Source organism: Orycteropus afer, unplaced genomic scaffold (genome assembly GCF_000298275.1).
Source record: "Orycteropus afer afer isolate SDZICR_OR568_19922 unplaced genomic scaffold, OryAfe1.0 scaffold00237, whole genome shotgun sequence".
In the NCBI taxonomy this organism is placed as follows: domain Eukaryota; kingdom Metazoa; phylum Chordata; class Mammalia; order Tubulidentata; family Orycteropodidae; genus Orycteropus; species Orycteropus afer.
In genome coordinates this window covers 1431921-1448809 of record NW_006921824.1, presented here as the reverse complement: position 1 = coordinate 1448809, position 16889 = coordinate 1431921, and the positions used below count along the sequence as shown (strand labels likewise).

General features: G+C 36.2%; 1 protein-coding gene across 1 annotated transcript in view; it reads right to left on the bottom strand.

Annotated features, from left to right (window-relative positions):
- The window catches only part of MNAT1 (MNAT1 component of CDK activating kinase), a 309615-nt gene that overhangs the window by 130294 nt on the left and 162432 nt on the right, over positions 1–16889 (bottom strand). The window contains exon 6 of the mRNA XM_007949081.2: positions 13627–13752. Within this exon, the coding sequence (XP_007947272.1) occupies positions 13627–13752 (126 nt within the window). The remainder of the gene's footprint in view (positions 1–13626; positions 13753–16889) is intronic.

The window sequence follows — 16889 nt, the reverse complement described above, 5'->3', positions numbered from 1 at the left end:
AGGTTTGAACCACCAGCCTTCTGGTTAGCAGTCAAGTGCTTTAGGCACTATGCTACCAGAGCTCCAGAAGTATATTATAATAAGATGCATATTGTAATCAACCACTAATAAATGGTTCAAAATATATAAATAATAAACAAAAAATAAAGAACTGAAAATATACACTAGAAAAATGACTGACATAAGAAAAGGCAGTAAAGGAGGAATGGTATTGATGCTGTTGTGTGCTGTTAAGTTAATTCTGACTCACAGTGACCCTACAGGACAGAAAGGAACTCTCCAGAGGGTTTCCTAGACTGTACTCTTTAGGGAAGCAGATTGCCAGGTCTTTTCTCCCAGGGGTGTGTTCAAACCACTGATATTTTGGTTAGCAGCCAAGCATTCAACCATTGCAGCACCAGGACTCCTTAAAGGAAGAATAGCAGAACTAAAAGGACATAAGATATACAGAAAACAAACAGTAAAATGGCTCATGTAAATCAAACCATATCAGTAATTAATAATAAGTGTAACTGGATTAAATGCTCCAATCAAAAGGCAAAGATTGTCAGACTGGATTTTAAAAAGCAAAATCCAACTATATACTGTCTACAAGAGACACATATTAGAATCAGACCTAGAACAAGTTGAAAATAAAGGGACTGAACAAGATAAATCATGCAAATAACAACCACAGGAGAGCTGTAGTGGCTATACTAAAACATATGATCTCTGCCCCAACAACTCAACTCTATCACTATAACATGAAAGCAGACAGAAACAATACACAAATGAATGAACATGGCTGCATTTCAACAAAACTTTACTTCTAATAACAAGTGGCAGGTAATTTGGCCTGAGCATTGTAGTTAGCCCACCTCTGCTCTAGACATCTGCAGAATAATGATTTCAAAGTTTGCCTGAGTGTTGATCTGCACATGAATAAGTAGAAATTATTCAAGACCAAGAAAATAACCTAGAAAGCAACAGAGGATCAAACGAATAGTTCATGTTGTCAATAAACAAAGTGAAAAGACTTCTTAATAATGTACAGATATAAGGAAGAGTCTTCAGAGTGGTATCACTTTGAACCCAAAACAAACCAAACCCACTGCCATCAAGGCAATTCCAAGTCATAGCGACCCTATAGAACAGAGTAGAACTGCCCCATGGCGTTTCCCAAGCTGCAAATCTTTACAGAAGCAGACTGCCACACCTTTCTCCTGCACAGTACCTGGTAGGTTAAAACCACTGACTTTTTGGTTAGCAGCCAAGCACTTTAACCACTGTGCCACTAGGACTCATTACACTGACAGTGGAGGTAAATCAGCCTAACACTAAAGTCTGCTTTTTGTGTACCTTAATGATGTTTTAAAAGTAAGCCTTTTAAGGATCCAATAAATTACAGGGAGCTTAATTCTGGTTGCACAGTGGTTAAAGCACTTGGCTGCTAACCAAACAGTCAGCAGTTCAAAACCATCAGATACTCCACAGGAGAAAGATGAGGCAGTGTGCTTCCATAAAAATTTATAATCTTGGAAACCCTATAGAGCAGTTCTACTCTGTCCCATATGGTCACTATGAGTCAGAATTGACCGGATGGCAGTGGGTTTGGTTTTGGTTTAACTGTATACTCAAACAACCAAACCAAAACCAAAATCAAATCCATTGTCACCGAGTTGATTCCAACCTTTCTCTTAGCATCCAAGCACTTAACCATTGTACCACCAAGGCTCCTTACTCAAACAAAGTCTGACAACATTTAATGGAATACAGAATTACCAAGCATTAAAAAATAAGCCCTCCCAAATAAAATTGCTGTTTCCAAACTAATCTAAATTTATATGCGAACATTTTAGAAAAAAAAAAAAAAAGGGCAGAAAAATGTAACTCATAACCAGGAGGAAAAAAAAATCAACAGAAGCAGACCAAGAAACAACAGAGTTTATGCAATTAGCAGACAAGGACATTAAATAGCTATTATAAATATGCATCACATCTTCAAGAAGGTAGAGGAAAATATGAACATGATGAGGAGAGAAATGGGAGATGTAAAAAAATGTAAATGGAACTTCCAGAGATTAAAAGTAAAACAAAATGAAAAATATAAAACATATGATAAACAGATTATTGTTGACATTGATAGTTGCTGTCAAGTCAGCACCAATGCATGGTGACTCTGTGTAAACAAAACAAAGCATTTCCCAGTCCTGTGCCATTTCATGATCACTGGTGTGCTCAAGCCCATTACTGCAGTCCCTTTCCACTCTGAGTGCCTTATGACCTAGGGGCCTCATCTTCCAGCACTGTATAGGACAATATCATGTTCCACAAGGTTTTCATTGGCTAATTTTTGGAATTAAGATTGCCAAGCCTTTCTTCCTACTCTGTCTTAAAAGGCTCTGCTAAATCCTGTGCACCATGAATGACTCTGCTGGTATTTGAAATACTGGTAGCATAGCTTCCACCATCACAGCAATACACTATTTACCAAAAAATTGACAGGTAGGTGGTAGAACAGCAGATTAGACACCTGAAAAGATCAGTGAACTTGAAGACAGCAATACTAGCTACCGAAAGGTAAGCACAAAGGTAGATAAAACTAGAAAGAATAAAAAGAAACTGCAAGTCAACTGTTAACAATAGGTAATATATTATATGTAACTGAACTCCCAAGGAAGGTGCTAGAAGAGTGTGAACAGAAAAATATTTAAATAAATAATGGCTGAAATTTTTCCAAATTTGATGATGGTAGATTTAAACCAAGGATGGCACATAACAACAACAACAACAACAACCCTATATCATATGGTAGCTCTGGTGGCCTAGTCCTTAAGGCATCTGACTGCTAACCAGAAGGCTGGTGGTATACACCCACCAGCCACTCCTCAGAAAGAAGACTGGGCAATCTACTTCCATAGAGATTTGTTGTTGTTGTTGTTATGTGCCGTCGAGTCGGCCCCGACTCATAGAGATACCACCTCAGAAACCCAAGGAGGGGTCGCTGTGAGTCAAATCGACTCTACGGCAGTGAGTTTGGTTTCATTTTTAATATCATATATGTTGTTGTTGTTCTTATGTGTCCTCAAGTCAGACCTGACTCATAGAGACCCCTCCTTGGGTTGCCGAGGCAGTATCACTACAGAAGTAATTTCCCAACCTTCCTTCCATACACAGTAATTATTATATTATTAAATTATAACTATTATAATAATAATGTAATATAATAATTATATCAATAAATAACTAACAGTAGGAGATCATCATATTAAATGAGAAATCAAGATCCAACTATATGTTGTCTTTAAGAAAGCAACTTTATAAAGATACAAGTTAAAAGTAAAAGGTGGACTCAGTAATTCCACTCCCAGGTATATACCTGAAAGACTTGAAAACAGGAACACAAACAGATACTAGTACACCAACATTTACTGCAGCACTATTCCCAATAGCCAAAGGTGAAAGAAACAACCTAAATGTCCATCAACAGAAGAATGGATAAACAAAATGTGATATATTCTTACAATACAATATTATTTGCCATAAAGAGAAATGAAGTTCTGATACATGCTATAATGTGACTAAACCTTGAAAACATTATACTGAGATAAATAAGTCTGGCACAAAAGAGCAAATATTATATGATCCCACTTATATGTCTAGAACAGGCAAATTCACAGACCAAAGTTTGTTAATTGGTACCAGGGGTGGGAGAGGAAGGGGAGTAACTGCTTATGGGGCACTGAGTTTCTGTTAAGAATGACAGAAAAATTTGGCAACAAATAGTGGTGATTGTTATACAATATGGTAAATGTAATTATCACTGAACAGTACACACAAAAAAATGGTTGAAATGACAAATGTTTTGTATATCTGTATCTCTCCACAATAAAAAAAAAAAAGTAAAAAGATAGAAAAAGACAAACCATGAAAACATTAATCAAAAAAAGTGAGAGTGGCTATTTAACATCAGAAAAAATAGTCTTCGGAATGAAAACTATTATAGGGAAAAGAGGGATATTTCATAATAATGAAGATGCCAGAGTATCAATACTCACTGCCATTGAGGCAATTCTGACTCATAGCAACTCACACTGGGTTCCAAGGCTATAAATCTTTACAAAAGCAGACTGCCCTCATCTTTCGTCTGTGGAGCAGCCAGGTAGGTTCGAACCACTGACGTCTTGGTTAGCAGCCAAATGCCTTAACCACTACACCACCAGAGCTCCTTCAAAGTATCAATAGGACATAACAATCCTACGTGTCTAAGCACACAAAAACAGAGCTTGAAAATATATAGTACAAAAACCGATTGGAATTTCAAAAATTCACAATTACAGTCAGAAATTTCAACACTGCTCTCTCAGTAACTGAAATAAAAAGGAAATAGAAAATCAGTGAGGAAACAGAAAACTTAAGTGGTATTATCAATTAACTCAACCTAATTAACAGTGAGGAGCCCTGGTGGTACAACGGTTAGCACTTGGCTAAATGGTCGGCAGTTCAAACCCACCAGCAGTCTGCTACTGTAAAGATTTACAGCCTTGGAAGCCCTATGGGGCAGTTGTACTCTGTTCTATATATAGGGTCACTATATATATGCATGTGTATGTGTGCGTGTATATATATGTATGTTGGAAATGACTCAACAACAAGTTTCGTTTTTTGGTTTAATTAACATTTACAGAACATTCCATCCAACAGCAGAATACAAATTTTTTTCAAGTTCTCACAGACACACACACACAAAAATTGACCAAGACCATATAAAAAAAGTCTCAATGAATTAAAGAGGCTTGAAATCATACAAAGTATGATTCCCTGACCAAATGTATTTAAATTAGAACTCAATTAAAAAAAAAAAAGTATTTGGAAAATCTGGAAATACTTAGAAATTAAACAGCACACTTCTAAATAACAAACAAGAAATCAAAAGCAAAATTAGACAGTAATTTGAATTAAAAGAAAATGAATACAGAACTGTGGTGGCTGATGAATGCACATCTTAGGTCTTCAAACTACAGGAACATAATTGACCAAGCATCCCCCAACTGCTGCACTCTGAAATCCATGTCCACATCTACTCCAAGGCCCTAATTCACACAGGCTGCTCCCAGCATTTAAATCCATCTTGACATCTACGTCTCAGAGGATGGGGTCTATCAAAACATATGTCAAAATACATAGGATACATCTAAAATAAGAAAATGCTTAAGAATAGTTGTTGTTGTTGTTGTTGTTGTTGTTATGTGCCGTCGAGTCGGACCCGACTCATAGCGACCCCTCCTTGGGCTTCCCAGGCAGTATCGCTACGGAAGTAGATTGCCCCATCTTCCTTCTGAGGAGTGGCTGATGGGTTTGAACCTCCAGCCTTCCAGTTAGCAGTCAAGTGCCTTAGGCACTATGCTACCAGAACATTAAATAATCAGAACGTTCTCATAAAGTTTCCACCTTTAGAGACCAGAAAAGAAAAAACAAAAGGAATAAATCAACCCCCAATTAAAGAGAACAAAGGAAACAATAAAGAGAAAAAAAATCATTAGAAAACAGAAAAACAACAGAGAAAAATCAACGAATCCAAAAACTGGTTCTTTGAACTAATCAAGAAGAAAGACAACCTCTATCCATACTGATCAGGAGGAAAAGGTGAAAAGATACACATGACTACAAACAGGAACGAAAGCGGGAACATCGCTAGAGATTCTACAGGCTTTGTCTGTCTGTCTATTTTTTCAGTTGCCATCAAGTGGACTCCAACTCATGAGACCCTAGTATGTTGAAACTGAACTGTGCCCCACAGAGTTTTCAATGGCTGATTTTTCAGAAGATAGCCACATCTTTCTTCACAGGAACTTCTTGGTGAACTCAAACCTCCCACCTTTCAGTTAGCAGTGGAGGGTGCTAGCCATTTGTACCACCCAGGGACTCAGGGACACCAAAAGGGAACTCAAATCATAACCTGCAGCACTGACTCTTAAAATCTTCTCAGCTTTGCCTCTACCATCCATTTTTTATCAGTACCCCTTCTATAAATGCTTTACTCTCCTTTCTGCTCTTTTGTGTTCTATCTCCACTAATTTTTGTGTTCTACCTCCTCTGATCAACACACAAAAAAAAAAAACCCAGGTTTAGCTAGCACTCAGACTCTCCCTTGAGCTTTGGGGGAGCAGGAAATGGAGTGGTCAAGGGTACCTTCCAAAGTATAGAGAGATGATCTTCATGTTTATCAATAAGTTCAAAACTTAAAATTGCAGAACACATTTGATCATAGAAGCTATACTACAAGCCATGCCAGCTTTCCTAACCCACAGAAGCTTATTTAAACTATAATATAGCGGAAAGCCCCTGGTCTCTAAGCCTAGTCAGGAGTTTTGAACCACAGACCACTGTGAGACCTAAAGTGAACAGAAGCCAAGTAGGGACTGGGTGGAGGCTCCAAGACACCATGGCAGAATCTGGGAAAGACTCTGATAAGGAGGAGCAGAACAGAGCAGAAATATGACCTTAGTTCTGTGTTGTAGCGGGGATGAGGCTGAGAGGAGGTGTCAGGAGCTCGCTCAGCAAAAATGGGAAAGGCTTCTAAAGCAGAAAAAAATATTAACAGAAGGTAGGGCACTGACAGAATGAGAGCGTATTTTAAGTTATCTATCAGTTGAGTATTGTCTCGGGCTGAGTTTTCTAGAGAAGTAAAACCAGTGTAGCTTAGAGAGAGAGAGAGAAAGATTTATCTCCAGGAAATGGCTAATGCAGTTATAGAGGCGGCAAGTCCCAAGACGTTGGGTTAAATGTCAAGCTGGAGTCTTCTCCTGACTTATGCAGCTGCAGGGCTTATGAACTCAAGATCAGCAGGTAAAAGGCAAGCTTCTGGTTCACAGGGCGAGAAGGCAACAATCCCATGATGGGCCAGCAATGTAGCAGACCACTGGCTCAAGTCCAAATGCTGACGAGCCAGGTGCAGGATCCCGAGCAAAAAGCCAGAGACCTTTCCCAGAGCTTTTCCATACACACGGAAGCAAGTCACACTCTGAAGGAAACATCCTTTGAACTGATTCACTGCTCACAGTAGATCTTATCATGGAGGCCATTACATTACATCAAATCTCATCACAGGGAATTAACTACATCATAACTGCTAAAACATGTAGAATCATGGCCCAGCCAAGTTGACACACAACCTTAAATATTACAAGTATGTTTAAGAAATTTAGAGAATGTCTGGAAAACAAACAAATACAACCTGCGCCACAGCCACAAAAGGTATGGCAGATTATATTCTAATAGAAAAAGAATCTATGATAGAAAAGAATTGGAGGTAATCAAAATAATAATCAAAAGAATACAGGAAACATAACAAAACAATGAACAAAAGAAAAACCTGTATTATTAGAATATCAAAATCACAATTAAGACAATACTAATAGTTCACTAATAAAATTATGAAGGAAAAATCAATCTGCTTCGCTAGAAAATTAAAGTATCTCATTGACAAATACTGCAGGAATAATCTGGCCATGCGCGTGTGCAGTTGTAGCCTTGTAAAACTGCCACACATTTGTGGCAGCCAGGCTCCTTAGTAAAATACTGAATCACAGTGCTAAGCAAATAGAAATAACGGATTTATTTTACCATTTCCAAATATCAAATCTTAGTAACCCTTAACTTACCCAATATATTACTAGTAAGAAGCTCTTACTGGCACATTTGTACTTGATTATCACGTCCTAACCTCCTAGGAACCAAAGAAAGGATGTACATTTTCAATTCAGTATGTAAGTTCATAAGAAAAAAATTTCTGGCTAAGAACTACAAAATGAAATTTGCTAAATTCACTGCTTTCATTACTTTGCTCAAGGAGCTCTGGTTGCGTAATAGTTAAGATATTAGGCTGCTAACCAAAAGGTCGGCAGTTTGAACTCACCAGCCAATCCATGGGAGAAAGATGAGGCAGTCTGCTTCCATAAAGATTTACAGTCTTCAAAATCTTATGGGGCAGGTCTACTCTATCCTAAAGGGTCATTGTCAGTCAGAATCGACTTGATGGTAGTTATTTTTAATCCTTTGCTTAGAATGCTCCCACATACCTACCTTCCTCTTTCCTTCCATCTTTCCTAAAATTTACTCTTCTAAAGGCTTTAGTTCAAGTCTTACATACTTCACAAGGGGTTTATTTGAGTCTGTTGGTGGAAAACCTTACTATACTTAAAGTCAATACCAATTAGTTATTTCACGTATGTTAGTTTTCTCTTCCCACTTAGAAAATCAACTTCAAGAAGATGGGGACCATTATGTATGAAGTAGCACAAAATACTCGGAGTCCAACAGACCCTGTGTCTAGATGCCAGCTCCCTAACTTAGCCACATTATTACTCTCGGAAACATTTAATCCCTGAATCATTACATTTTCTCATGAATGGAAATACTACCATCTACCTTGGGAGTTGCTCAGTGACAAGTACGGTTAAGTTTTAGATTACTAATGGAAAGGTTGGTGGTTCAAACCTACCCAGAGGTACCTTAGAAGCAAGCCCTGATGATCTGCTTCCAAAAGGTCACAGCCTTCAAAACCCTAAGGAGTAGTTCCGCTCTGCGCATATGGAGTCACCATGGGTCTGAATCAACTTGCCAACAACCACGATCACCCACCACCAACAACCTGCCATTCAATATAGCTGTGAAGATTAAATGAGATAATATTTAGAGGCTGCTTAAAACATATGTTCCTTCTTTTTGTCACTTGTGAAATACTCTCAACCCCAACAGCTAATATTTCCTGATAAATATAACATATATTTGATAAAACCCTACTGAAAAGCTGATAAAAATGTCTCTAAGACTGAAAAAAATCTCATTACCTCAAGCAATAGAAAGCAAAGTATGTAGAATGCTTTGTAGAAAAATGTTTGTTGAATAAATTAATTTAAGCAGGAAACTATTATTTCTGCATTCCAAATGGAGAATATGTCTACATTTTCAAGAATATGGAAAGTCCTCCAGAACTGAAAAAGTCAAAGGTCTCCCTACTCACAGCATACTTCCTGATTTTAACTTGTTCTCATTAAAATCAAAATAACTGTGCTAACTCACAACTTCCTCATTATTTTTGTCCATGTCCATGTCTAGAGCACCCACAAACTTTCCAGAATAAATTCAACCACTGCAATAAATTCTATGTTTGACCATTAACTATTTTTTTCCTTCATAATGGTATGGTATGGGAAAGAATATGACATAAAGTTTATTGTTTGTTGTTATGTGTCATCGAGTCATTTCCTACTCACAGTGACCCTGTATACAACAGAATGAAACAATGCCTGCATCAACCTCACAATCACTGCTATGCTTTAGCCTGTCTGCAGCCACTATGCCAATCCATCTTGTTGAGGTTCTCCCTCTATTTTGCTGACCCTTTACTTTACCAAGCATGATATTCTTCTCCAAGTACTGGTTCCTTCTCAAAGCATGACCAAAGTACGTGACACAAAGTTATAATTCTCACTTCTACGGAACATTCTGGCTATACTTCTTCCAAGACAGTTTTGTTTATTCTCCTGGAAGTCCAGTGTATATTCAATATTCTTTGCCAACACCACAACTCAAATGTATCAATTCTTCTTTGGTCTTCCCTACTCGGTTTTCACATGCATATGAGGTGACTAAACATAACCATGGTTAGGGTCAGGTGCACCTTGGTCCTCAAAGTTACCTCTTTGCTTTTTAACACTTCAAAGAGGTCTTTTGCAGCAGATTTGCCCAATGCAATCCTTTGATTTCCTGAATGCTGTTTCCATGAGTGTTACTGTGGATTCAAGTTAAAATGAAAGACTTGACAACATCAATATTTTCTCCATTTATCATGATGTCACTCTTTAGTCTATTTGTGAGGATTCTTGTTTTATGTTGAGGTATAATCCATATTGATTGTCAACAGTAAGTGTTTCGAGTCTTCTTCACTTTCAACAAGCAAGGCTGTGTCATCTGCATATCATAGGTTGTTAATCAAATCCTGATGCCATATTCTTATATCCAGCTTCCTGGATTATTTGCTCAGCATACAGAGTGAATAAGTATGGTGAAAGGATACAACCCTGACGTACACCTTTCCTGATTTTAAACCATGCACTATCCCTTGTTCTGTTAGAACTACTGCTCTTGGTCTATATACAGGTACTGCATGAGCACAATTAAGTGTTCTGGAATTCTCATTCTTCACAATGTTGTCTATAATTTGTCATGATCCACATAGTCAAATGAATGAATGTTTTTGCATAGTCAGTAAAACACAGGTAAACATCTTTTTGCTATTCTCAGCCAAGATCCATGTGACAAAAGGAATTATACCCTTGTTCCACATTCTCTTCTGAATCCAGCCTGAATTTCTGGAAGTTCTTTGTCTATGTACTACTGCAACCATTTTTTAATTATCTTCAGCAAAATTTTAATTGCAGGTGATATTAATTATAATGTCCAATAATTCCCTCACTCTGTTGGATCATCTTTCTTTGGAATGGGCACAAATACAGATCTCTTCCAGTTGGTTGGCCAGGTAGCTGTCTTCCAAATTTCTTGGCATAGATAAGTGAGCACTTCCATCATTGCATCCATTTGTTGAAACATGTCAGTTGGTATTCTGTAAATTCCTATAGCTGTGTTCTTTGTCAATGCCTTCAGTGCAACTTGGACTTCTTCCCTCAATATCATCAGTTCTTCATCATATGCTACCAAGTGAAATGGCTGAATGTCAACTAATTCTTTTTGGTACAATGACTCTGTGTATTTCTTCCATCTTCTTTAGATGCAAACTACATCATTCAATATTTTTCTACAGAATTCTTCAATATTGCAAATCAAGGCTTGATTTTTTTCTTCTAGGTACATGTAGAATAATTATACTACTAAAACAAAATATTACAGACTGCTTTCTTTCTTTGGGAATTATCAGGATCTGAAGAATGCTGATTAATTTTTATTTAATATTTACTGAGCACTATACAAGGAGCTCTGGTAGTATATTGCATTAGGCATCTGACTGCTAACCAGAAGGCTGGAGGTTCAAACCCACCCGCCACTCCTCTGAAGGAAGACTGGGCAATCTACTTCCATAGAGATACCACCTAAGAAACCCACGGAGGGGTCACTATAACTTGGATTCTACTCAACAGCAGTGGGTGAAATATAAGGAAGCTCTGGTGACGCAATGCCTAAGGCATTTGACTGCTAACCAGAAAGTTGGCCATTCAAACCCACCAGCTGCTCCGCAGAAGGAAGATGGGGCAGTCTACCTTCCGTAAAGATTTACCACCTCAGAAACCCAATGGGGGTCACTATGAGTCGGAATCAACTTGATGGCAGTGAGCTTGGTTGTTTTTTTTGGGGGTGGGGATTGCTATATATAAGGAAGATGAGGCTATATACTTCTGTAAAGATTTACAGCCTTGGAAACCCAATAGGGGTCACTATGAGTAGGAATCAACTCAATGGGAGTGGGTTTGATTTTTTTTTGGGGGGGATAAGTGGCAGACAATGTCAAAGTCATTTCTACAGATTTAATCCTTGAGCAAATCCTATGAGGTGAGAAAGAATCCCATTTTCTAAATGAAACTAGGCAACTTGTTCAATGTCAAACTATCAATAAGTTAGAGTCAAAATTTTAATGTAGGTCTTCTGACTCCATTTTAATGTTGTTTTCATTACACAGTTGCAGAATATAATGATCAATGGAGTAAATTAGTATAGCCATCCCTCTTATCAATTGATGTTGTAATTAATACAATTAGCACCATTTATTGACAGCTTAGTATATGCTAGGCATTGTGCTGGCTACTTTGTTTATATCACTGCATTTACAGGTAGTCCCTGGGTTATAAATGAACATCCAATTTATGGACAACTCCTACCTGCCCTTTAATGTTATGTAAATTTCCCCTTACTTTTAAATGACTGACCAATCCCTACTGGCAACAAATTATTCATCACAATCACCATCACTTGCTGCATATGCAGCTTTTAAATCACTGAAAAGGCTTTGAGCCTTTTCTTGCACTAAAGTAAGGCTAAATAAGAACCATATACACCTGTTCTGACTCGGCTACAAATTCTACCTAAAGACACAGTTAGGAATTAATCTTGTTCATAATCCAGGGACTGTCTGAAATATCCTCAACAAGCTTATGAGATAAGTATTATTATTGCCATTCTGCAGATGAGGAAAAAAAAAAAAAAAACTATTTATTACAGAAGCTAAGTAATTTGCTAATATTAAGCAGCTGTTTAACATAGGTATTTGGCTCCAAAGTCTAAATCCTTAACTATGACCTTATAACATTGCCACACTTTTTGTCCTACTATAATAAAACTCCAAACTCATTGCCATTGAGTCTTTTTTTCCAACTCATAGCGACCCCTCCTTGGGTTTCCAAGGTAGTATCTCTATGGAAGTAGACTGCCCAGTCTTCCTTCTGACTACTGTAATGAGACTACTGAAAAATATGTTTACTGAGAGTTATATATTTTAGAGTAACTACATCTCAAAAATATGGAAATTAAATTTTTTAAAACTAAATACATGTTTAATGTATTTAACTACCACTGTCAATCACTCGGAGGGGGATCTATGTAGGAGATCCTGGATAGAGTGGGAGAACAATGTGGAACAAAACTCAAAATCATTTAAAAAAAAAAAAAAAAAGGACCAGGTTTGCTGGTCTGATAGAGCCTAGTGAAACTACTGAGACTATGGCCCCTAGCTGCCCTTCAGGTCTGGAACTGAACCCACTCCTGTGGCTTCCAGCCAAACAAAAGACAGGCATGTGAGCTGAACATTTACATTAGGTAGATACACACCTTGCAGAGATCAATCATGGAGAACAGAAGGGCAGTGTACACATAGGATGACAGCTGGGGAGGGGGCAGGAGTGCATGGGAGAGAAGGAGACAGGAAAGAGGTGACTATGGTGAGGAAGTCAGAAGAAAGCTGTTACACTGTGGGAGATTGCAGTCAATGTCATGAGACAAAGTGTGTATGAACTGCTGTATGGAAAATGAATTTGTTCTGTAAACTTTCACCCAAATCACAATTAAAAAAAAAAAACTATTATGTCAAAGTATACATTTCCTGAACAAAATAAACAACTTCATAAAAGTCTATTTTCCAAATATATCATTGCTTACAAGATCTTTCCTCTGAATGAATGGCTAGAAAAAATAATTTTTTAAAATGCTTATTTTTCTATGCTTATAATAGTCTACAAAGCTAAAAATGGCCTTAAATTTTAAAAGACATTATGTAGAGAATAAATGTTTGAAAGGAAATATAAATTGACATATTTGCTTTTCCTTTTATACCTGCAGACTGTAACTATGTCTCTAACAATATTTAACCATTTTATGAAACATTTTCCTATACTACAAACTTAAAAATTCATGTAGAGTAAGAAAATTCATACAAACCCAATATCCCTTACAACAAAATTGTGTTGAGTACTTTGAAAATTACTTGATTACAATATTCATAGCAATCTAGCCTAGAACACACACTGTTCTTAAATATGTGAAACTTTCAGTGTAGTGTATCTGTAGAAATCAATACAAAAATATAAAATGTAAGCCTTGAAAAATAACTTTCAACAAAGCAAGTAAAATAAGGTTTACCATTTTGATGCCTGTGGAAAACGTCACTGGTTTTATAGGCTTGGGTTTCTCAAGTTGCATTTCCAATTGGGTAGATCGATCTTTATGCTGAGCCAAAAGAAGAGCAACGGGTAGATCAGAACTTTCCTGTCAACAAAAATAAGTTCAATAGGAAAGTTAAAAAAGAGAAAAGTGAGAAACAACAAGTCTTTTATTTTTCCAAAAGCATTTGAAGTCAAGCTAACCATTTCATTAAGAACACTTTATATAAAATACTAACATTCCCCATAAGAAAATGCTGTTAGCAACTCATGAATCAAAATAATCTGCAAACAAGTATTTTTATAAAATCCACATTAAATACAATATAATAGGGTCCTATTTTATCTGGCAAAGCCAACTTATTTACTAAAATTTAAAAAAAAAAAATAGAAGCTAATCACAAAAAGAGTAGTACAAAGTAGTATAACTTAGATCAGATGTTTATGTAAGACACATTATTTTTACCAGTGAATTCAGACCAGTTTGAAATTATTTCCCATTAGATTTCACCTGAGGCCATTTGGAAATGATCCTTGTTAGGTTTTGGACAATGGAACTATTGTAAGTACAACTAAAACTATATTTATTTTCTTCGTTACTAACTTTTTTAAAAAATTAAGTCCAAATTTTTTTAATTAAGTAACAAAATGATAGTTAAACATTTTTTTAATTTTGCATAGATACTAATCAAGGCCACCATTTATACATACCTGCAAACACACACACACACACACACACACACAAATAACAAAATTCTGACTATAATTTTTGTATGTACACTATTATTTATCCCATTTAACCCGAAGTCTTCTTACATGTTTAAAGTGTTGTAAAGCTAAGGTTTAAACTAAATGATATCTAGACATTTTCCTTTTTGAGTTATCAGTTAAGAAAGAACACAGAAACACATGCAGGAGGCCAAAACCAAAGGGGATCATACACATATACACAGACACACACATACACACACACACCCCAAATACTTTCTATAATCTATAAACAAACATAAAGGTACAAACACATTTCAATCTCCTAAACCAAGGTTAGCCACAACAAACATATTTTCAAACGGCCTATTGATTTTTTTTTTAAATAGTGACTACTCAGAAATAAGAAGAATCAAACTATTCACCACAAAATAATCTTAAAGAAACTTCTGGTAGCATAGTGCCTAAGGCACTTGACTGCTAACGAGAAGGCTGGTGGTTCAAATCCACCAGCCACTCTTCAGAAGGAAGGTTGGGCAATCTACTTCCGTAGTGATAACTGCCTCAGCAACCCAAGGAGGGGTTAGTCACTATAGCCAGGTCCGACTCAATGGCACATAACAACAACATAGTATCACAGTATGAAAGCTAACAGCAGATTCTAATTTTCTTACAAAATTCAAGAATTCAATAATATTTTTAGGCATAAATTTGACTAATTGATACACTTAAGGAATTATTTCAAGGTACTATGTAGAAGTACTTGAAATAATAAACATTTTAATTCAACAGGATTATCCTAAAATAAAGTTGCACCTCAAGATTTTCAATAGAAATACAACATTATAAAAATTAAAAGGTTTAAAACTAAATGAAAGAACACAATTTATAAAACAGAACTTCATTAAGGAACAAAATCATTAAGACCTGGCTTTAGCAATAATAAAGCAGAATTAATAAAATACAGTATGAGAATCTACTTGACTACCTTTCACATTCTATAATAAATCATCAGTAATACATTAGTAATAACTATTATTATTGTAATTTCTGAAGCTATTCTAGATTTCCATTAAGAATTTTATAATAAAATATAATATTAAGATGTCCTTTAATGGATATCTGAAATGCTCTGTGGCCAAAAATATCTTTCAATGCTATTCTTTATAGGTAGGAATAAGAAAATAAAAATAAATTTCTTTGGCTAAAAAGTAAAAGCATCATTTCCCAATTTATACTCTAAATGAATTCAAATACTCAACCATAGCTGGTATTTATTCTAAAGAGCAAAAGTTCTTATAGAAAAGCAAGACAATGTGACCACTCAAAAAAGTTGCTAATCAAATCGCTACCCTGTTTAAATCCTGGCTTCACAGCCACAAAAAATGACCTAAATGTTGAAATATCTTAGTAAAGCAGTTAAAACTTAATAATAAACATTCTAGGAATCTAAAACTAATTTTAATACTAAGGCATAGATTTCCACTTCAAACCCGATTTATTCTACTTTAGCACTCAAAATTCTGGAGCCTTAAAAGCCTTAGTGAGTGTTAAACTAGAAAGAAGCAGGAGCTCTAACATCAACAACAAAAAATCTATAGAATGAAATAAACTATGTGAAATATACATGCTCTGGGGAATGCATAAAATGCACAATCAGAACTTTCAAGTTATTTCATTCTTGTAGCTTCCATTTTACCTTGAAAGGTTCTCTAACCTACATTAATAGCCTGAAGGCACATTGTTTAATATTTAAAGAAATTTTAATAAGACTGCCTGTAATACTCATTAAAAGCTTTATAATGACCATTTTTAAAAGATTACTTTAACTGACTTTGAGCAAGCCATCTGGCAAAAAATATTTCTAATAAAAATCAGCTACTGGGTTTGACAACAATATTAACCCATACAAAATTTAAGACATTAACTGAAGAGAATTTTCAAACAGGAATATAAAAAGATTTAATAAGTCAAGACCTATTTAAAAATCTTTTTCCAAACTGCTAAAAAAAATTTTAATTTACAGTTAGGGTTAAATAAATGGACTTTTTAGGCAACATTATTGTAAATGTTAACCATCAACATTAAGGCCATAACATTAGAATCCTGTCACATACAGCATAATGCAATACCAATGCTTTTTAAAAGGTTAAAAAGTGACTTTTTTTGGCACAAGGACCAAACCCAAAAGCAGGAGGAAAAAAATACACAGCAGTAACTTCTACCTAAATTAGGTCCAGAGAATAATTCTAACACTTAAGCCTCTAGATTTATTTACATATACTATTGTTCTTAGGAGCTCTGGTAGCATAGTGCCTAAAGCACTTGACTACTAACCACAAGGCTGGCAGTTCAAACCCATCAGCCACTCCTCAGAAGGAAGATGGCGCAATCTACTTCCGTAGTGATACTGCCTCGGAAACCCAAGGAGGGATCGCTATGAGTCGGGTCCGACTCGACGGCATGTAACAACAAGAACAACGGTCTTGCTGTTATGTGCCGTCGAGTCAGACCCGACTCACAGAGACCTCTCCT